Raw genomic sequence first — 23,459 nt, forward strand, 5'->3', positions numbered from 1 at the left:
AATAACTTAACATTCATTTTCTTTCATCCAAATGCTTTACATGAACTAACTTAATCACTGTGGTAAACTGCAAAAATGGCCGTAATACTTTGCAGGTATTTTTGCAGGTGGAGTTTGCTTTTTCCCTACCTCTTGCTTTTGGACGAGCCATGTGACTTACTCTGACCAGCAGGACATTAACAAATGTGATGCAAGCAGAGGCTTGGAAAGGGCTTGCCATTTCTGTTCCTAGAATCCCAGCACCATATGAAGAAGCCCACACTAGCTTGTTGGATGAGATGCACGTGGTCCAGCCACCCGACACCTCAGCTGACAACAAGCCAACTGCTTGACAGATAAAGCCAACCCAGATCAGCCAACGCCCCAGCCAACCCACCAACTGACTGCACATTCATGAGATCAGCCAAAACCTGAGTTCAGAAAACTTGCCCAGCAAAATCATGAGCTAAGTAAATGTATTAAGTCACTGAGTTTGCTTTGTTTCATAGCAACAACTAACTGATACACAATTCCATTTTAGAGATGAAGAAATTAAAGCACAAACATTAACCTGCAGAGGCCCCATAGCTATTAAGTGGTAAATTGGGATTAAAAGCCAGGCAGTCTGGCTCAGAGGCCAAGCTTTGCCAGTGGTCCTAAAGTTAAGTCAGCTAAGTTTCAAACATTTCCCCAACCACTTACTTCCCCCAAAGGAAGTTAAAGCACGTGGACGTACCTGGTCCCATAAACACAAAACGGGCAACTGTCAGCACTGAATAACCCTCACTATTTTGCATTTATGCTGCCCTTCAGGGTTCCAAAGTCTCCTGACACATTCCAACCATTTAAAAATCCGAAGGTCCACCAATGGATGAGTGAATAACAAAATGTGGTCTACACATACAGTGGAATATTATTCAGTCATAAAAAGGAATGAAATTCCAACACAGGCTACAACATGGATGAACCTTGAAGACATTACGCTAAGTGACAAAAGCCAGTCACAAAAGGACAAACTCTGCACAACTCCACTTACATGGGGTACTTAGAGGAGTCAAATTCACAGAGACAGAAAGTAGGACAGTGGTTGCCAAAGGCTGGGGGAAGGGACGAGTGGGGAGTTATTATTTAATAAGTACAGGGTTGCAGTTGGGAAAATGATAAAGTTCTGAAGGAGGATGGCGGTGAGGGTTACACAGCAATGTGAATGTACTTAATGCTACTGAATCGTGTACTTAAAAACAGTTACAACGGTAAATCCTATGCTAAATACAGTTTACCACCATTTTTTAAAAAGGAAAATACTCCCAAGGGTTGGGACTGGCAGTGATAAAATGCCAGGCCCGGGGCCACTGTTGGACTAGTTAGAACACAGGGAGCCAAGGAAGCAAGAAACTCTCTGCCATTCAAGTTTGCTGAGTCACACGGGCTCCACACCCACCCCCATCCCCCTTCAGAATGTCCCCTGCCACACACAGAAGGCCAGATGGGCTGGCAGATATGTCAAAGCCACCTTAAAAACAAGCTCTGGCTCACGGACAAAACCCTCAAATAAATCAAAGTCAGTTTCCTGCCCCCACCTGGCCCAGGAAAAAAAACAAGTGCTCTGCCTGCTCTTGGCAGAATGTGGATTGGGTTTTCAAGATCACAGAACTGGATCCGACTCCTGGTAGGAAAATGAGTTGACATCAGGAACAATAAAGTCAGTGCAAATTTCTGATGATCAGACACAATTCCTACTGGCCCAACAATCACAAGTCTTTGTAAACTCTTTATGGAAAACCAAGCTGTAGAAGTCTTTTCCTTTGTAAGTTGTTCGCTGAGACTCTAGATGGACCGACAGGAGCATTCCAGACGTTATAAAACCATCATTACAGTATTACCTCTTCTTTTTTTTTTTAAAAGGAGGTATACATCAAATATTAACAGACGGTATGGGGACTTATTTTCTTCTTTTTGTCTATTTTCTGAATTTTCTACAATCTTTTTTTAGTGAAACCAAAATCTAAGATCATACAGGGATTCCATCATCAAACATTAGCTCATTTAAGTCCTAAGGACACCTCAGGACTCTCATGGTCCATGACCATCACTGTTTCACTGTTTTCAGATCACTGTTTCCACAGAGACGAGGACGCTGAGGCTCTGAGAACGCAGTGCCTCATGAGACACACTTGGAGGAGACGCTTTGAAGGCATCTCTCAGAGACCATCCCTGTTACACACAGTCAGAGGGGTTTGTAAATATAGAAAGGAAGGGGTGGGGGTAAGACCAGAGGAAGGCGCAAAGCCACACTTCACTGCTGCCCAGCAGTGGGACCCTCCCAACGTAGCTCCCTCCTACCTCTTTTTCCATCAAAGAGGACTGGGGTGCGGAACAAAAGGGAGTGGTGTGAAATCTATTCCAGGTGTGTCAGAGCCAACTGGGGACCCACCCACCAAATGAGATTTGAATGAACCCAACCCAGATGAAGCTGGATTTGCCAGTCATGCTCCTATCCCTCTGCGGGGAAGAAGTTGTGAGTAAAGCGGCAATTGAGAGGGAAAGCTCGGGATGCCAACGGAAGGCCGGGAGGAACATCTGGTCAACCTCATCATTCACTCATTGGTTCATTTGTTTGTTTCCTCAAGACTTGAACACCTTCTGTATGCTGGCAATGACCCAAACAGACCAAATACCCTGTCTGGGAATTTGTGGAGTTTCACTACTATAAACAAGTAAACAATAACAGGTCGGGGGTGAGAACTGCTATGAAGAAAAAGCCAATCGAGGAATGAGGGCTGGGGTGGCAGAGACGGTGGGCTGGCAGTTGTCATTTAAATGTCAGCCCAGGAAGGCCTTGTTGATAAAGTGACATCTGAGCAGAAAGCTGAAGGAGATGGAGTGGACCATGCAAATCCTATGGTTAAGACAACAACAAACAGGGGGAGCAGCAAGTTCAAAGACTGAGGTAGGAGCATGTATGACATCCGTTCTGCCAAAGGAGGAGAAGGCCCATCAGCTGGGGCTGCTGGTCTAAACGGCCAACCTCCAGAGGCCCCTGAACACAAAGGTCCCTTTACCAGCTCTGCTCCAAAATCTGAGCTCAGGGGACCCAGTGGGGAAACTCCCGGGGGGAAGCCACTGCCCAGGCTCCAAGGGGATGCTTTCACAGACCACTGTATAATCACCCCACGGCATGGGGACATGGATGTTTTTCTATAGATACTTGTGTCCTCAAAGGGACCATAAATTCAAGTGTTGAAGACTTTCAGAAGAGGAGGTTTCATGACCTCCTCAGCACTGACCCAATGTTTACATTAAAGTATCAGAAATTTCTCCTCAAACCTAACCAGAAGCCTTCTCACTGCAAGGTCAAGACCACTACCCCCCTGGGCTATGGTGGGTGAGACACATCTCCAACGTGGGGCACTTTGAAGGTTGTGGCACAGGGCACTTTGGAGGGAGGACGCCTTAGGGTTGGGGAGCTTCTGGGGACTGGTGAGCACCTTCTGGAGAAGGGCTCCTTCTCTCTAGAAAGCTGCAGCTTGGGTGGGGCCCAGAGGGAGGCGGAGAGAAGGACGGCTGCTCAGGCTTGTTGCAGGCCAACAAGTCATGGGCACTTTGATGTTGTACAGCCCAGGGCAGCAGGACAGGGAAGGAAGGGTTTCGGGCAGCTGGTCTGTCTAGGAACAAAGGCCACATTATCTGGAAGGTTCCAACCAGAAAGCTCAGTTCAGCGTTCAGAGTGCAAAACCCAAATACGTAGCTAGGATCTCGGCAGAAGCACCAAAGCATCAAGGGGATCCCTGATGAGAAATCTGAGGGGTGCACGGAGCGGGGCAAGGAAGAGGAATGCCCAAGTCCTGGCCCCTTATCCTCGATGGCTCCCGTCTTAACACATTCCTGGGGCTTCGCTTCCCAAGGGCTCGCTTTCCCATCGCCTCCCCCGCCCCCGACCCCAGCCCAACAGCACACTGCGCACACACAGTGGGGGCCTGCAGTGGTACCTGCACTCCCTGAGCATCTGCTTACAGGTAGAGACCCTGGGAGGCGGCAGCATCTTCTGTCACATAACACACAGCAGGACAGGAACTCAACCAGGACCAGCTGCTCGAGAGTCACCTGAGCAGAAGCCCCCGTGTGGGCCAAGGGGTGTGAGAGCCCCCAGCCCAGGGCCTGGCACACAGCAGGCACCACCATGCATTGGGAGCTCTTTTCCTTCCCATTCACAGGGCCTGCATCTCAGGCTGGGAAGTCCCCACATCGGTGACGATCCAAGGGAGACACTGAAACCAGCAGCCCCGGCAGTCGCCTGACCACAGCCCCTCTGCCGCCCCCTTTTCTGGTCTTGGCTCCTCTGTTGCCTATTTGGGCTCTCAGGACAAAGAACCAATGTTCCAAGAGAAGCAGATGGCTAATTTCTCCCAAACCAGGGAGGAGAATACGAGGGAGGCAGTGTTCCTCCCGCTGCCCGACAGGCAGTCATCAGGGAGGGCGGAGGGCAAGCCCGACGCTCTAAGCACAGCCTCTGGTCCGGCCGCCTGGGAGGTGGACCTGGGTACCAGCTCCAGCGGCAGGGCAGCGCCCACTGGTGGGGGCATCCAAATGCCAGCACGCTCACCCTACTAATAGTACCAAGAGCGGGAGTGAAAGCAACCTGTGCCGGGGAGGAAAACAAGGGGCTGATTCCAAACGCACCTGTGGACACAGCCACGGCTGTCCCGCGCCCCTGAGCTTCAGCAGGAGGCCCACGCGTCAGAGGTGCGCCCACGGCGCGGGGCGGGGTGATGGGCAGAGCAGGAGAGCTTACCTGCCTCGCCACCCTCCGTGCCTCCCAGTAGGGCTTCGAGTCTTCCACAGCTTTGCCGATTTTCTTCACCAGCTCATCCAGTTTCACCGTTGCCTCAACCAGAACAGAGCGGAACTTCTGACGAATGTCCTGCAGACAGGAAATTGAGGACACAGTTCAGGCTTAAGAAGGAACGTGCGGAAATCTGCTTTACTTAACCGGAAGCACCCAGAAGGGCCTCCACTCGGCCTACAAGCCCCTGAGTTCATGCCTTTACAAGACGGTGTCTAGAGCACCACCATCCAAGAGGACCTTCCACGATGCTGGCGTGTCCTACCAGCTGCACTGGTCAGTACGGCAGCCACTGACCACACATGGCTACTGAACGCTTGACAACTGACTGGCAAGACCGACGAACTGAGTTTTTAACTTATTTCATTTTAAGTAACTATATTTAAATTTAAACAACGTGGCCAGTGACTACCTCATTGGACAGTGCAGGTTAGACTGAAAGGCTCCATCCAGGGGAAGATGTCCAGTCCGGCCACCCCTGGCAGCTTCAGTCCCTAATGATGGCACCATTTGCCACACTCCCATGATGTCCCCACCCGTGTAACGTGCTCAACATTAAACAGCGAGTACAGATTTCCCACATGCCAGACCCTGCGCTAGCCCTTGGGCTTGGTCCCTGCTTTCAGGGCACTTCCAGTTGGTGGGTGAGGGAGGCACTTACAGCCCATCCCAGCGAGTCTGAGCCAGGATGGGACCAGTACAGGTGCCGTGGAACCCAGGGCAGAGAACCTCACAGGGCCAGGTCAGGCGGGCGGGGGGAGGGGGGCGAGGTTAGAGGGAGACTCGCAGGAAACTTCCAGGGGTTACTATCTGCACAGAAGCCTGAATCATGGATGGGCACCTAGGGAGGAAGGAAAATACTGAGTCCAGAGCAGGTGGCAGACCAGGGCCCACCGGGTGGGGGGAGGGAGTAGTGTGGCGTTTTCCAGAGACTGAAGGAAGCTGGACGTCTGGAATGCGGAGAATGGCTAGAGATAAGGGCGGCCACCCCTCCCAGAGATGCCATGAGCAAGGTGGCCTGGATAAGAGTTTGGGAGATTAGAACAGGCAGGTGGGCGGTACCAGGGTTAACCGCGTTGTGAAAGTCAGGAAACCAGATCCATGGATGCCACAAGGAGGAAAAAAAATTAAAAAGACAACATTTAGTCCCAGGTCTAGGAGGACATGTTGGACGGTCGGTGAGGGCTTCAGAGACCCCACGTCCCTACCCTCTGCTCCTCTTCCCTCGGGCACTGGCCTGTCACAGCCATGCCTCGGGGTGTGTGCGTGCGTTTGAGAGGGGAAGTGGGTACTCAGGGAAGGAGGAACAACACATGATCACCAGCCATGGGGCGGCCCCAAGAGCAGCCGGCCACACTGCTGGTAAAACACGTGTGCTCCGTTGGCTACAAAGGGGCTGCCTCACTATCCGAAAACTATTTCTAAACATAAAATTATATGGGCCTCTTGGGCCAACGGGATGGCTCATGGGGGTGAGGAAAGCCCCGATCACTTCTAATTTCCTTCCCCCATCATCTCATACCGTGGGCTTTCTAGATGGGTTTGAAAGTGCCAGGGCTGCAGCATATGAAGACATGGCCTTTGTCTTGTACGGGAGCTTCTCAGCTCCTGAGCCCCATCCTACTTCTGACAGAGGCCTTGGTTGCTTCCCCCAGGCCTGTATCCTCCTCCTCCTCCTAATTTTCTCTGCCTCCCCTCCTATCTGGCCGGGCCTGCAGTCACGTGCTACAGCTACAGCTGCCGAAGACAGAACAGGACTAGGCTTGTCCTCCAGAGGAAGCGCCACAGATGCATGCAGGCCGCCAGGGACGAGCAAAGCTCCACCGAGCTGCTGTTAGACTTGACTTCCAGTACGTGGGAGGTAACATGTTGTCTAGAGCTCAGGATTTTTATCAGAGAGATGGATCTAATCCTGGTTAAACCTCTTTCTGTGAGGCCCCCATCAGGTAACTTCCTTATGAATAATTTTTATTACCTATAAAATGGTGACTTTCCATCTCATAGGGAGGGCTGTTGGAAGGAATAAAAGAGAATGCAAACGTGAAACACCTACTAGTTCCTGGGCACACAGTAGGTATTCAATAAATGCACACCATTTTTTTTCCCCTGGCATAAAAAGAGACCCACGATCCTATTAAACACCACCAAGGGGGTGGCTCTGAGGCAGGGGGAGCTGACGTGAGGGCGGGAATAACCTGCTACCCTGTGTGGGCAGAGGCTTGGCAGATGCACTCACACACTCGACTGAACCCTCCCAGTCACCACCCTGGCGGGGGAGGGGCCAGCACCACGTCCAGACCGCAGGTGGGAACACCAGGGGCCAAATCAGTCAGCGTGTGACCCAGGGCAGGTCACAGCCATCACACTGCACCTCCTCTGGGAAATGAGAATTGTGCCCCAAACCAGTGGCCTATGGGCCCACAGGCTTAGTGCCTTCAGCCTCTACGCTGTGTACTAAATGTCAGGAAAATTCGTATATTTTTTTAAATGTGGATACTCAAATTTCTCGTAAAAAAAAAACAACAACATTTTTTTAAATCAGATGATCTGGCAAAACTGGGCCCCCATTCCTACTTGGCAACCACTGGCTAGAAGTAAAGGAGAAGACACCCCTTGGAAACGGTCCTTTCCAGTCCCCACGCCCTGTGCCTGAGCCACACCCAGCCTGCTTCACTCACTGAGCTCCCCTGCCAGGCCCTCAGAGACTTCTGATTTGCCCAGAGCTATTCTGGGCACCAGTGAATATAAGCCGCCTGCCTGCACGAGGCGGGTACGGGGAACAGATGGACAGTTTCCCTTGGGGTAGACATTTACAGATGCTTTCATTCCATCAGCGTATGCAATCACTAACAACCTTACCAGGTAGGTGCTATGGTTGTTCCTTTTTTTTTTTTAATTGAAGTATAGTTGATTTTCAATGTTGTGTTAGTTTCAGGTGTACAGCACCGTGATTCAGCTATACATATATATTCTATTTCAGATTCTTTTCCATTATAGGTTATTACAAAATCTTGAGTATAGTCCCCTGCAGGTGCTATGGCTGTCATCCACATTTTACAAAGAGGGAAACTGAGGCACAGAGCAACTAGGTAGCTTGCCCAAGGTCGCAAAGCTGGGAAACAGCACAGCCAAGATTTAAACTCAAGCAGTAAATAAATAAGCACCATGCAGTGTGATAAGTACTAAGACCTAAGTCTACACACCGCAGTGAACACACAACCAGGAAGGACACACCCAGAGAAAGCACCATCCCAGCCAGGCCTTGGACGAAGGAGGATTTCACCAGACAGAAAAGGGGGCATCGAGGGACCAGCAAAGCGAAAGGTGGCAGGTGGGAGGGCTGGTGGGACGGAAGAAAGAAAGGCACGTGGGCCACACTGAGGCCTTTGAAATCCATCCCACACAATGGGAGACAGGGTGGGTTTCTCGTGTGAGCCTCAATTTACTTGCCACGTGCCTGTTGTCAGCAATGCTTGAAGAATTCTCTACCACAAAAAACAAAAGTTCTCATCGTTCCCTGGACGGCATGGCTGTGAATAGAGCTTTCCTAGCTGCAACAGTGTAAACGCCAAACACTGACTACAACGCGGTCCTGCTGGGAGGGATGGGGGTGGAGGAGGACACAGGAGGAAGGAGACTAAAGCCTCATCTTCCATAGGGGGTGTCCACAGATAAGAACTAAAACTAAAAAACTAAAAAGTCAAGAAGTAGCCACGCAAAGCCTACTGTTTAGAGCCACAGAAGTAACATAATCCAACAGCACATTAAAAGGATCAGACACCATGATCAAGTGGGGTTTATCCCAGGAATGCAAGGATTCTTCAATATATGCAAATCTATCAATGTGATACACCATATTAACAACTTGAAGGATAAAAACCATATGATAATCTCAGTAGAAACAGAAAAAGCTTTTGACAAAATTCAACACCCATTTATGATAAAAACTCTCCAGAAAGTGGGCATAGAGGGAACCTACCTCAACATAATAAAGGCCATATACGACAAACCCACAGCCAACATCATTCTCAGTGGTGAAAAACTGAAAGCATTTCCACTAAGATCAGGAACAAGCAAGGGTGCCCACTCTCACCACTATTATTCAGCATAGTTCTGGAAGTCCTAGCCACGGCAATCAGAGAAGAAAAAGAAATAAAAGGAATACAAATTGGAAAAGAAGAAGTAAAACTGTCACTGTTTGCGGATGACATGATACTATACATAGAGAATCCTAAAACTGCCACCAGAAAACTGCTAGAGCTAATTAATGAATATGGTAAAGTTGCAGGATACAAAATTAATGCACAGAAATCTCTTGCATTCCTATACACTAATGATGAAAAATCTGAAAGAGAAATTATGGAAACACTCCCATTTACCATTGCAACAAAAAGAATAAAATACCTAGGAATAAACCTACCTAGGGAGACAAAAGACCTGTATGCAGAAAACTATAAGACACTGATGAAAGAAATTAAAGATGATACCAACAGATGGAGAGATATACCATGTTCTTGGACTGGAAGAATCAACATTGTGAAAATGAGTATACTACCCAAAGCAATCTACAGATTCAGTGCAATCCCTATCAAATTACCAATGGCATTTTTTACGGAGCTAGAACAAATCATCTTAAAATTTGTATGGAGACACAAAAGACCCCGAATAGGCAAAGCAGTCTTGAGGCAAAAAAATGGAGCTGGAGGAATCAGACTCCCTGACTTCAGACTATACTACAAAGCTACAGTAATCAAGACAATATGGTACTGGCACAAAAACAGAAACATAGATCAATGGAACAAGATAGAAAGCCCAGAGATTAACCCACGCACCTATGGTCAACTAATCTATGACAAAGGAGGCAAAGATATACAATGGAGAAAAGACAGTCTCTTCAATAAGTGGTGCTGGGAAAACTGGACAGCTACATGTAAAAGAATGAAATTAGAATACTCCCTAACACCATACACAAAAATAAACTCAAAATGGATTAGAGACCTAAATATAAGAGTGGACACTATAAAACTCTTAGAGGAAAACATAGGAAGAACACTCTTTGACATAAATCACAGCAAGATCTTTTTTGATCCACCTCCTAGAGTAATGGAAATAAAAACAAAAATAAACAAATGGGACCTAATGAAACTTCAAAGCTTTTGCACAGCAAAGGAAACCATAAACAAGACGAAAAGACAACCCTCAGAATGGGAGAAAATATTTGCAAATGAATCAACGGACAAAGGATTAATCTCCAAAATATATAAACAGCTCATTCAGCTCAATATCAAAGAAACAAACACCCCAATCCAAAAATGGGCAGAAGACCTAAATAGACATTTCTCCAAAGAAGACATACAGATGGCCACGAAGCACATGAAAAGATGCTCAACATCACTAATTATTAGAGAAATGCAAATCAAAACTACAATGAGGTATCACCTCACTCCTGTTAGAATGGGCATCATCAGAAAATCTACAAACAACAAATGCTGGAGAGGGTGTGGTGAAAAGGGAACCCTCTTGCACTGTTGGTGGGAATGTAAATTGATACAGCCACTATGGAGAACAATATGGAGGTTCCTTAAAAAACTAAAAATAGAATTACCATATGACCCAGCAATACCACTACTGGGCATATACCCAGAGAAAACCGTAATTCAAAAAGACACATGCACCCGAATGTTCATTGCAGCACTATTTACAATAGCCAGGTCATGGAAGCAACCTAAATGCCCATCAACAGACGAATGGATAAAGAAGATGTGGTACATATATACAATGGAATATTACTCAGCCATAAAAAGGAACGAAATTGAGTCATTTGTTGAGACGTGGATGGATCTAGAGACTGTCATACAGAGTGAAGTAAGTCAGAAAGAGAAAAACAAATATCGTATATTAATGCATGTATGCGGAACCTAGAAAAATGGTACAGATGAGCCAGTTTGCAGGGCAGAAGTTGAGACACAGATGTAGAGAATGGACATATGGACACCAAGGGGGGAAAACTGCGGTGGGGTGGGGATGGTGGTGTGCTGAATTGGGCGATTGGGATTGACATGTATACACTGATGTGTATAAAACTGATGCCTAATAAGAACCTGCAGTATAAAAAAACAAACAAAAAAAAAAAAAAAAAAAAAAAAAAAAAAAAAAAAGATGCCACTAGAGTCACAGATGTAAATACCTAAATAATCAGCTAAAATATGTTAAACTGATCAATTAAATTGCCTCTTAGGGAGAAAAAAATGGGGACGGGGTGGGGGGAGGGTGTTGTTTGTTTTATTTTGTTTTTGACCTTTTTAAAATTGTAGTAAAGTATCACGGTGGATTTTTAAGTAGAGGCATCACCAGACCAAATCCAGGTTTTACCAAAGAGTGGACTGGGGTCTTCATGTGAGTCTGGTCGGCAGATTCAGGGACCACCAGCCTGGTCAAGCGTGTGACCATCAAAGGGTGTTGGGCCCAGGAAATATGATCTGACGTCAGCATCTCCCTGTATAAAAGAGGCTGTGTTGCCAGAGAGGATGACGCATGGCTGGCTGACAGCCAAGCACCAACAACTTATTCATCCAAGACGTGCTAAAAGCTAAACACAAAGCCAGCCTTCTTCCCGATAAAAAAGAGTGGGCCTAGTTCTGGTACCATCCCACAAAGGGTCATGGCTACCTGAGTAATAATTCACTACAAATACTGGGGTGTGGGAGCCCACAAACCAAAACCTTTCCTTCCTACCCAACAAAATAGCCCTGATTTTCCCGGGCCTCACCCTGGTCCCAGAACTGGTCCCATGCCTGGCCAATCAGTCGGGGATACTCCTAGCCTCAGTGATTGCTGAGGGAGGGCACGGAACCGATCAGAACCAGTAAGATTTCATTCTGGGACTTTTCTGAAACTGTTAGAGGAACTTTTTGCACTGAGATGGCTGAGAAGATGGAATGAAAGCTGGAGCAGATGGCAGCCATCTTGGCACCATGAGGGCAGAGCCTGCCAAAGGCAGGGAGGGAGTCCCTATGACACTTTGAGCTTTTGGACCTAGCAATGCTTTACAGTCTAACCCCATACTCCACTCTCCTAGAGCCAAAATAGTGTACACACACACCCAATTGTCCCCCCTTGCTTTATGTTGTGTTTAAGCTAGTTGGAATTGAATTTCTATCATTTGCAACTGAATTAAGCCTTTAAAAAAAACTGAAAAATACTGTATGCCTTAAGGTAGTCATATTAATGTATTCAGGGAGGGGAAAGTCAATCTACAGTCTATACCGTGGCAAAGCACTGTAACTAAATACAGGTAACTGCTGGAGGGCTTCTGCCCCTGAAAATAAAGCCATGCTTATAAGGAGCAGGGTCTGGGGAACTTAATTCAACCTATCCTGTATAAAGCATTTCTTTTTTTTTTTTTTCAACCCATCTTAAGGCCAGCTGGCCACAACTGAACTTGTGTTTTTTGCCTTATTTCCTAGTTCGAGAAAAGACTCGACCGTGGTTCTTTGTCTCCTACAATTACAGGCAAATGTGTCTCCCAAGATCAGAATGGGGACTGCTTCCAGGAGTGTCCAGGGAGGAGAGCTGGCTGTTTTCCCTACGGTAAGTGATCCATGGAGGGAAGCAGTTCAGAAGTACAAACACCTCAGGAGAACGAGCAGAGCTTTCACCAGTCAACAAAAATAAGCCACATACCAGCCAGGGCTGTTTACCAGCTGATTTTTTTAGATCAGCACTTGAAAGAGTTCTAAAAGGGCTCCCTCGGCCTGGATGAGGCCTCAGATCTTCCAGTCTCAAAACTGTGTCACATCCATCAGGTGACTCAGACTGAGGGCAATTTATTCACGCGAAGAACTGCTGAGGGTGGCAGTCTCCCTGTTTGAATATGTCAGTGTGTCAAAAATGCAGCCCCATATCAGACAAGAACCTCAGCCCCACGAAACCAGCACCAGTGTGCCTTGGAAACAGCGGGCAGGGGTCACCACCCTGGGGACAAGCCCGTTTTCTGGCCAATCCACTCACCCAAGCCTCGATGATCTCGCCTGTAAGCTGAGAAGGGCAGCCTCTCCCCTTCACAAAGGCGTCCCCAGAACCAAGCGAGATTAGGACACGATGTCAGTTTTTAAAAATAACTGTCCTACAAATTAAAGATGACACCAAACTTCAGAAGATCCCTAGTAATGCCATTTATAAATACACTGCTTTCTGCTCATGGAAAGATTTCACAGGCATGATCTGAGACTCACAAGGACCCTGTAGGACAGGATGGCCAGGCTCAGCAAGAAGGGCGGTCCCCAGTCTCCAGATAAGAGACCTCAGCCCCAGGGGAGAAGTGCTGGCTTGACCTAAGGTCACACGCAGGGGAGCGGCAGGCTAGCGGCAGGAGCACAGACCGCTAGTTCTAAGTTCCATGTGTCTTTCCCTTCACTTGTGGTTCCCAAAGTCTGGTCCAGGGAACACGGGGGTAGGGGCTGGGGGTTCCCTGAGACCTTTTTTGGGAGTCTGCAAGGTCAAAACCATTTTCATAATTGAGTTCGACTTAATTTGCCTCTTTCACCTTTATTCTCTCATGAGCATTGAGTGGAGTTTCCAGAGACTACTTGAGCGGTGACATCACGAGACGGAATGAAGAAGCAGAAATGAGCATCCAGCTCTTCTATTAAGCCAGACATGAAAGAGACTCACAAAAACCATAAAATGACAGCTTTCTTTTCACGATTTTTTTTAAATTTTTATTTATTTATTTATTTATTGGCTGTGTTGGGTCTTCGTTGCTGCGCACGGGCCTTCTCCACTTGTAGAGAGTGGGGGCTACTCTTCGATGCGGTGCACAGACTTCTCACTGCGGTGGCTTCGCTTGTTGTGGAGCGTGGGCTCTAGGTGCGCAGGCTCAGTAGTTGTGGCTCACGGGCCAAGCCGCTCAGCGGCATGTGGGATCTTCCCAGACCAGGGCTTGAACCCGTGTCCCCTGCACTGGCAGGCGGACTCCCAACCACTGCGCCACCAGGGAAGCCCACGAATTTTTTTTGGTTTGGGAAAATAGTTATTTTTGATAAGATATATTCTTTACGCTGACAGGTAATAGGCTTATTACTGTCATTTTTAATGAATGAATACAAGTGTTTAAAACAACTTTGTTTTAATCTCTAACATGGCAGATACTGTAGATGTTCCCCACAAAAAACAAAAGCTCTCTGAAATGCTCAGTGATCACAGGAGTGTAAAAGGAACCTCAGGCCCAAAAGCATCGGGTCAGGTTTGCAAGGCACAAATAGAGACACGGATATAGAGAACAAATGGATGGACACCAAGGGGGGAAAGTGGGGGGAATGAACTGGGAGACTGGGATTGACATATGTACACTAATATGTATAAAATAGATAACTAATAAGAACCTGCTGTATAGCACAGGGAACTCTACTTCACTTTGCTGTACAGTAGAAACTAACACAACATTGTAAAACAACTATACCCCAATTAAAAAAAAAAAAAAAAAAGCATCGGGTCAGCTGGTGCCACCAAACCACACCCTCCCCCTGGGCTGCCCTGCAGAGACCCTGCTGGAGGGAAACACCAGTGTATTTTCAGTAACAGAGAAACAGCTATTCCTTCTCAGGCCTTCCTTTACTCCTGATTTTCCCAAGGAGAAAGCCTCCATTTGGGGTCACTATCTCTTCATAGCCCTTCTTCACGTTTGCTAATCTCCTTTTTAAGAAAGGGGGAGTTAGGCTCAGAGCCTTCCCCAAAGGGAATCTGCTAGAATTTGATAAGCAAAACAATAAACCCACTGGAAACAAAAGAGCATTGCTCCGCAAAGTCAGCAAGCGGGACCCTATGAGCTGCGCATGTCCATATGATTCTTCACTGAAGTGAAAGAGTGGCATTAACATATATACACTACCAAATGTAAAATAGATAGCTAGTGGGAAGCAGCCACTTAGCACAGGGAGATCAGCTTGGTGCTTTGTGACCACCTAGAGGGGTGGGATAGGGAGGGTGGGAGGAAGGGAGACACAAGAGGGAGGAGATATGGGAATATATGTATACATATAGCTGATTCACTTTGTTATACAGCAGAAACTAACACAACAATGTAAAGCAATTATACTTCAATAAAGATGTTAAAAAAATAATAACAAATAAAATAAAATAAAATGTTAAAAAAAAAAAGCCTGCTTGAAACAAAGTTATTTCCCTTTCATGACTTTTCACTTCTGGTCATGAAGTCTCATTTTCGAACAAACTTAAGTACAAATGTGAATCCATGTAAAGGAAAATACAGAATAAACAGTACATAAGAACTAGAATAAGGCAAAAATTATGACAGAGGCAGAAGAACGAGAGAGTTGGGATGTAAAGTCTCTATCAGGAATGTTCCAGAATTCCAAGATGAAAGGCACCACCGGAAACACTCCAACTTCCCGACCAATTCTAAGGTACCTGAAATGTTTTTAATGTTACTTCAAATCATGTTTTTTCCCCACCCATCCAATCTATTCTTTAAGAGCACCTGTGGTAGCTACTAAAACACACAAAGAAACCACTTTCCTAGAGCTTCGGTGAAAGGGATCAAGTGCCCTCCAGGGCTGGCTGCTAGAACTTTCTGCAACAGTGCAGATGTTCTGTATCTGTGTAGCTCACTACAGAGGCCACCGGCCACATGCGGCTAAATGAAAACTTGAAATGTGCTTATTAGTGCAGCTAACTGGATTTTGTATTAAATTTTAATTTTTAAAGTATAATTCAAATCGCCCCATGGGGCTAGTGGCTGCCATCCCGGACAGCACAGGTCCAGCTCCTGGACCCCAGATTTCACTCCGCTCCCCACTTGGAGAGATCACACCATGCTCCCGGGTCCTCCTGCTGCCTTGTCTCCTTGCCTCTGCCTGGTTTTTCTTGCCACAAGGAGCGGCTGTCACAGCCCTGTGAGAAGGGCAGCCAGGACAATCTGATTTCACCTTCAGGAATTCTGCAGCAGAGGCAGAAGTGGAAAGACGGCGCCAGGGCAGAGCCGTGACCTGGGGAGCCAAACCAGAAAGGCCAAGGCAAGAGGGCCCAGGAGCAGAGAAGAGGCAGAGGTGGAGAAGGTGGGGCGAGGGCAGAAGCCCCCGGGGGGCTGGAACCAGCCCCGTGAGGACCACAACCCCTCCCCGCCCAGCACCCCTCAGGCCCAATTCCCCATCAGCGAGTTTCATCCAACCAGGGAGTCTGGTGAAGACAGCTGCAAAGGGGTGGAAATGTGCATGGAAAAGAAAGAAGGGAAAGACAGTACCAGGGCCTCTGAGTTGGAAGCAGCAGAATCACTACCAGGGACCACTGCCTAGCTCCCTCCCTCCACCCCCCTTTCTTTCCCACCTCAAACCCCAACTTCAGAGGCAGAGGCTTCTTGAGGCATCTGCCAAACCCACCTTCTGTGGGGACTGTGCCTCACGTGTAAGCAGAGCCCTGCTGCTGTGCTTCTGACACAAGACCCTCTCCCAGGGGACAAACCGGAGGAAGCCAGATGGGGGAGAGATGGGGACACAGAGAGAGATGACCGAGAGGGAAGAGAAAGCAAAGGAGAGAAGAGGAGGCAGCAGAGGAGGGATACGGGCGATGATCCCGCTTCCCAACCCGAATTCTGCAATTACACAGCCAGATCATTTACCAACCCAACCAAGGCACCTTTGAGAGTGAAGACCAGTGAGGTCCTCGCAGTTAGGACTGCGAATAACGATGCGGGGATGTTTGGTGTCCCTGCTCAAGGCTCTACAATGCCCTCCCCACCCTTGGGGTTCATGAAGGAAAATCCTGCCTTTTATTTAAGCCGTTTGAGTGGTTTGGAAGAAAGTGCAGGGGATTCCACCCCAGCTCCAGACCCAGGGGCAGGCCCTGTGCAGCTCGGCAGCCTTGGTGACAAGGTCAGCCCTGCTTCCTCTTTCCACAGCACCACACCACCTGTCCTGGTTCTGGGCCACCAAGAGCTTCCTTCCACTGAGAGAGGAGAGAAGGAAAGTAAGAAAAGACAGCTGTCAGCATGGTTTCCTGGGGCCAGTTGGCCTCTTCCGAGGTTATCAAGGGTCTGAGAGCTTTTTTAGGCCTAAGTGGAACCAAGTTACTCCCAGGCAGAAAGGCTGTGCTCTAGAATTCTGATTTGACAGAGGGATGTTTCCAAACAAGCAGGTGAGGACCCACTCCCGTCTCCCAGAGCACAGGCAGCCCCCGCAGCTGTCCCCACACTGGACCACCCAGCTTCGTGCAACATCAAGATTCCACAGCCATTTGGAGGCCGAGTTAAGGCAGTCGGTAGGTCTGGGAATAAGGAAAAAGCTCTTTTTTAAACTTTTTTAATTTAAAATAATTTCCAACTGGGAAAAAATGAGGGTAAGATGCAGACATGATGTCCCTTTACCCTGAAATACTTCGGTGTGTATTTCCTAAAGATGAGGACATTCTCTCACAGAACCAGAGTACGATGATCACAGTCAGAAAATTAACATTGATACGATGCCATTAATCCAATCTATGACTTTGTTCAAATTGCATCAACTGTCCCACCAACATCTTTTACAGCAAAGGGAAAAAGATATTTTTCCTGGTCCAGGATCCAGTCCAGGACTCACATGGCATCTACTGTCAATCTCTCTCTAGTCTCCCTAATCTGGAAGCATTCTTCAGTTTTTCATGGCCTTGAGAGTTTTCAATAATATGAACCAGTTATTGTGTAGAATGTCTGTCACTGGGAAAGACTCACTTTCAATTCACCTTTTTTGTTGATGTTACATAGGCAGGAGCCACCAGGATAGAATCTAACCCATTACAAAAAATACGTTTAAATAGCCTAAGGTCCAAAGCACCACAAAGGAGAAAACCCATCAGCCCTTTAGCCCTTTAATTGTAGGAGGCCCAGGAGGAGGGACAGAAGTTACATAACCACCCTACACACACATACACATACATACACACACACACACACACACACTCACTCAGACACACATACACAGAAAGACACAGGCACACTCATGCACACACTCTCACACACACAGTGACACACACATACATACACAGCAGAGCTGAGAAGGCTGACAGGACCCGCTGCTTTTTTCATTCAGAGCCAAACACATGTTTTTAAACCCACAAGATTCTTTGTGTGAGAGGAGGCAGAATTGCTGAAACTCAGGCATTTTATGCAGTTCAACCACAAGTGAACTATCTACACGTCTGCACGGAAAGGCTTAACATATTTCCTCAATTTTAAGACTCACTTTTTTTCAAACATATGTAAATATTAGGGGAACTTCCCTGGTGGCCCAGTGGTTAAGAATCCGCCTGCCATTGCAGGGGACATGGGTTCGATCCCTGGTCCGGGAAGATCCCACATGCTGTGGAGCAACTAAGCCCATGCGCCACAACTACTGAAGCCCGCGCACCCTAGAACCGCAACTACTGAGCCCACGCACCGCAACTACTGACGCCCGCGCGCTCCAGGGCCTGTATGCCGCAAATACTGAACCCACGTGCTTCAACTACTGAAGCCTGTGGGCCTAGAGCCCGTGCTCCGCAACAAGAAAAGCCACTGCAATGAGAAGCCTGCGTACGGCGACAAAGAGTAGCCCCCGCCTAGAGAAAGCCTGCACGCAGCAGCGAAGACCCAATGCAGCCAAAATAAATAAATAAAATAAAATAGGCCTTCCTATTAAAAAAAAAAATGTGCACATATCAGATTTTAGACAGATCATACAATTAATGTGAACATTTATCAAGGGTGATGTTTCAGCCACCCATCAAGCAGTTATGCAATACAAGGTCTGTTTTAGAATTAACGTGAGTGTCAGCATGAGGGCAATGGTGAGTTCACGGCCCGGCCTAGGGAAGCTCGAGGGACCAGGCAGTGAGGCCTCTGTGGAAAGCACCCACTCCCCGCCCAGCACTCCAGGGAAGCTGCTGCCTTGCTCCTCTTGGAGGACCTTCCTTCTAACTGCAGCTCACAGAACAGAACGGAAAGAAAGGAGGACGAAGGGTGCAAAGGAAACAAAGTAAAAATCCACTGCCATTGGTTTAAGAGACATGGAAGAACCCAGAAGAAGTGGCTAAAAACAGGAAAAGTGGCTGCTTCTAGCAGAACTGGGGGTGGGAAGGAATGAGGCAGAGGACTTTCATTTTCTCAGGGCCTTTTCTTCAACTATGTGCAAGTATTGCTTCAATAAAGATCAAACTTTAAGTTGGCTGCAGCACAGATTGACCAATGTTTTCCATTTCCCCATCACCAAGACTGAGGGGGACTCAGCTCATTCAGCATGTGGCTAGATTCAAATCAAAATCTCAATCATTCCAGTAAACTGGTGCAGTCACTATGGAAAACAGTATGAAGGTTCCTCAAAAAACTGAAAATAGGGACTTCGCTGGTAGTCCAATGGTTAAGACTCCACGCTCCCAATGCAGGGGGCCCGGGTTCGATCCCTGGTCAGGGAACTAGATCCCGCATGCCACAACTAAAGATCCCACGTGCTGCAGCTAAAAGAACCTGCATGCCACAACTAAAGATCTCGCATGCCGCAACTAAAAGAGCCCACATGCTGCAACTAAAGATCCCGCATGCCTCAACTAAACATCCTGCATGCCGCAACTAAAAAAGATCCCGCATGCTGCAACTAAAGATTCCGCATGCCACAATGAAGATCCTGCACGCAGCCACAAAGATCCTGCATGCCACAACTAAGACCCAGCGTAGCCAAATAAATAAATAATTTTTTTTTTTAACTGAAAATAGAGCTGCCATATGATCCAACAATCCCACTCCTGGGCATATATCTGGACAAAACGGTAATTCAAAAAGGTACATGCACCCCAATGTTCATAGCAGCACTATTCACAATAGCCAAGACATGGAAACAACCTAAATGCCCATTGACAGATGAATGGATAAAGAAGACATGGTACATATATACAATGGAATACTACCCGGCCATAAAGAAGAATGAAATAATGCCATTTGTAGCAACATGGATGGACCTAGAGATTATCATACTAAGTGAAGAAAGTCAGACAGAGAAAGACAAATACCATATGGTATCACTTATATATGGAATCTAAAATATGACACAAATGAACTTATCTACAAAAGAGAAACAGACTCACAAACATAGAGAACAGACTTGTGGTTGCCAAGGGGGGATGGGGGAGGGATGGATTGGGAGTTTGGGATTAGCAGATGCAAACTATTATATAGAGAATGGATAAACAACAAGGTCCTACTGTATAGCACAGAGAACTATATTCAATATCCTGTGATAAACCATAATGGAAAAGAATATGAAAAAATGCATATATATGTATAACTGAATCACTTTGCTATACAGCAGAAATTAACACAACATTGTAAATCAACCATACTTCAATAAAATAAAAATTTTTTTTTAAATCTCGGTCATTCAATATCAGGGCTGGAAAAGCCATTGCCCATCAATTAGCTTAGAGGCTGCCATTTCACAAAGGAGGAAACTGAAGCCTCTCCCAAGGATGTGTATGTATTTGGCGAGTGTCAGGGCAAAGACTGAAAACTTGGTCCCCTAAGTTCTAGATCAGCATTCTTTCATCTCACCAGCCCCGGTGAGGACCTCAGAAGATAAAGCCTCCACACCCACAAACACACATATTAAAAACTACTTCAGGGCATGGGCTCCAGCCTCAGACTCCTGGATTCAAATCTTGGGTCCTCATCCCATTGGCCATGTGACCCGTGAGAACTGGTTCAATCTCCATGTCTCATCAATGTCCTCAAGACACTGTGTTAGTTTTGAGAACTAACAGGATAAACTACACAAACCACTTAGCACAATGCTTGGAATACAATAAGCTTTTGATAAATAGTCGTGGCAGGTGTTGTTATTCAATAAATAGCAATGGTTAGAAAGGGAAGGACCGAAGCTGGCTGAATGTTTTATATGCTAGGTACTGTGCCAGGCACTTTAAAATCATGACCTTATTTAATCCTTAACAACCCTGCAAGATAGGTATTGCTCTTCCCACTTTAGAGAGAAGGAAATGAAAAGCCCAGAAAAGCTAAAAACCTTGCCAAGACTGCACAGCTTATGAAAAGGCAGAGGGAGAATTCAAACCTAGCTCTCCTGAACTCCCAAGCCCATGCTTTTCCTCTATTAGCTCCAAAACAAGTTTTCCTATGCTTTTTTGATCCCAAGGTTCACAGCATCAAAGTATGATTTGCTTGAACAAGTTCCAACTTGGGGAGTGGATCCAACTTCCAGCAAATGCATGCAATACCAGGATCCTATTTCTGCAGTGGGGACGCTAGCAAAACCCGTAGCAGGGAAAGAAAGCAGCGCTCAAGAGCTATCCAAGGAGCTTAAGAACCTCCCCCCTGAATTTATAAAGTGTCTGTCTAGCTACTGTACTTTGGGGACTCTAGGCTCCACTAATTTTCTGTAATAGGCATTGAAGTCACGGCATAATATTCTCTCAGACAACATTTTTAAGAAATAGGCAAAGCAAAGAATTCCCTATCGCAAGACCCATAGCACAGCTCAAAACTGCTCCCTCTTGCTTTAATTGTCGCTGGCTGGTTTAAGGGTTACTGACAGTACAAATCAAAGTCCTTGCTCTGCTGGCTGGTTAACTATTAAAGCAATTCGGCAAGGCACTCTGAAATGTGGCTGTTCATGAAGCAAACGGACATCCTGCGGGCCTCAGAACGAGTCACTGTCTCTGTATCACCACCAGGAGTGTGGCCATTCTAAAACAGGGCTCAAAATGCTTTAGGACTGCTCCCATCAAGAGGTGGCGTCTGGGCCATCTCCTCTTGAACCTGGGCAGGCTCATGGCTGCTTGGACCAGCAGAATACGACAGAAGTGCTGCTATGAGACTTCCAAAGCTGTGATGCTCCCACCTGGTCATCTTGGGATGCCCACTGTGGGAAGCCAGGCACCATGAGGAGGTCACAGTACCTCGGACCGCCGTGCTGGGACGGTCGGATGTAAACACTGACCACTGACCAGCTGAGCCCCCAGCCAAGAGCCAGTATCCACAGCCAGACACAGGAGTGGGCCTCCTCGGACATCCAGTCCTGTCGGGCGTTCGGATGAGCACACCACCACACCCCAGCCCCACCGACATCTGCCTGCAACTGCTCAAGACTCCTCCAGCGAGAACCACCCTGCGGAGCCCTCTCCAAATTCCCAACCCAACAAATCATGGGCAAAATAAAGCATTTGATTTGGGGTAAAGTAGTTTGGGGGGTAATTCATTAGGTAGAAATAGTAACCAGAACCACAAGGAAGAACATCTTCGTTTCATCTCTTCTTCCAAAAAAGCTGGGACTCCCCTGGTGGCAGAGTGGTTAAGAATCCGTCTGCCAATGCAGGGGACACAGGTTCGATCCCTGGTCTGGGAAGATCCCACATGCCACGGAGCAACTAAGCCCGTGCGCCACAACTACAGAACCTGCGCTCTAGAGCCCGCGAGCCACAACTACTGAGCCCGCATGCCACAACTACTGAAGCCCGTGCACTCTAGGGCCTGTGTGCTGCAACTACTGAGCCTGCGTGCTGCAACTACTGAGCCCTGTGCTGCAACTACTGAGGCCACGTGCTGCAACTACTGAAGCCTGCACACCTAGAGCCCATGCTCTGCAACAACAGAAGCCACCGCAATGAGAAGCCTGTGCACTGCAACAAAGAGTAGCTCCTGCTCGCTGCAAGTAGAGAAAGGCTGCGTGCAGCAATGAAGACCCAACGCAGCCAAAAATTATTAATTATTTTTTAAAAAGCCAAAAACCAGGGAAGAGAACATCAAATCTGCACGTTTCATATCTTATCAGAATGAAGCTGAAGCCTTTTGCATGTTGGCAACAAAAGGGTCAGGTAGATGAAAATACCCGGACCCCGTTCATCATGCTTGGGGTGAGTCTGATGCCACAGAGTATGCGTTTACATTAAGTGGGTTTGGCTGCAGTGAGAATAAACAGCGGATGTTCCTGTCATTGTCTCCCTGCTGGCAGTTTCTTTCTGTCAGAGCAAACATTAATATCTCTTGGATAATCCAGCAAAACACAGCAAAGGAAAAAAGTCAGGCAAAAATAGAACGAAATTGTTTTCCATCTTCCTTTAAGGAAATGAAAGAGGCTGATTCCCTGAGCTCAGAGTGCCTTTGCAAATTTGCAAATTATCGTGAGACTCTTGGTTAAGATGTGTTGCATAAAAGGGATACAGTCTCTACTGTTAGAAGCATCTATGTGGCGATAGGCAGATTAAGTAACTCTCGGAAAGGAGGGCTGGGCGAAGATACCCGGGTTGCTGCCAAAGGATGAGGTTCAATAGATGTTTAATTCATCCAGCCAACACACACACAAATACACCGCTATGTTCAAAGTTCCTACAATAAACGCTCAGAAGGAAAAATAACAGCTCAATATTAAAAGGCTGCAGCCCACAGGGACCACAGCTCTCTGCCAACAGGGGTATCTGAAGATTCTATCAACCGCGGGGACAACAATGGATCTGCCAACCGTCAGAGCCTGTCTTCTTTTGCGGTGGGGACACCCCTAGACACCCTGGAGTCAGAGGGAAGGTATCCCGGATAAATGTGGGGACACAGTCATGTCACTGTACTACAACAGCAATGGCCCATGTTCCCACAATGGTGCCAGTTAAGGGG

The 23,459-nt window shown here is 47.2% G+C and overlaps 1 protein-coding gene across 1 annotated transcript in view; it reads right to left on the reverse strand.

Annotated features, from left to right (window-relative positions):
• SH3BP5 (SH3 domain binding protein 5) overlaps positions 1-23,459 on the reverse strand; it is a 74,320-nt gene that overhangs the window by 39,423 nt on the left and 11,438 nt on the right. Inside the window, exon 3 of the mRNA XM_059920364.1 lies at positions 4,772-4,900. Coding sequence (XP_059776347.1) covers positions 4,772-4,900 — 129 coding nt within the window. The remainder of the gene's footprint in view (positions 1-4,771; positions 4,901-23,459) is intronic.

The sequence above is a fragment of the Balaenoptera ricei genome, chromosome 4 (assembly GCF_028023285.1).
Source record: "Balaenoptera ricei isolate mBalRic1 chromosome 4, mBalRic1.hap2, whole genome shotgun sequence".
Classification (NCBI taxonomy): domain Eukaryota; kingdom Metazoa; phylum Chordata; class Mammalia; order Artiodactyla; family Balaenopteridae; genus Balaenoptera; species Balaenoptera ricei.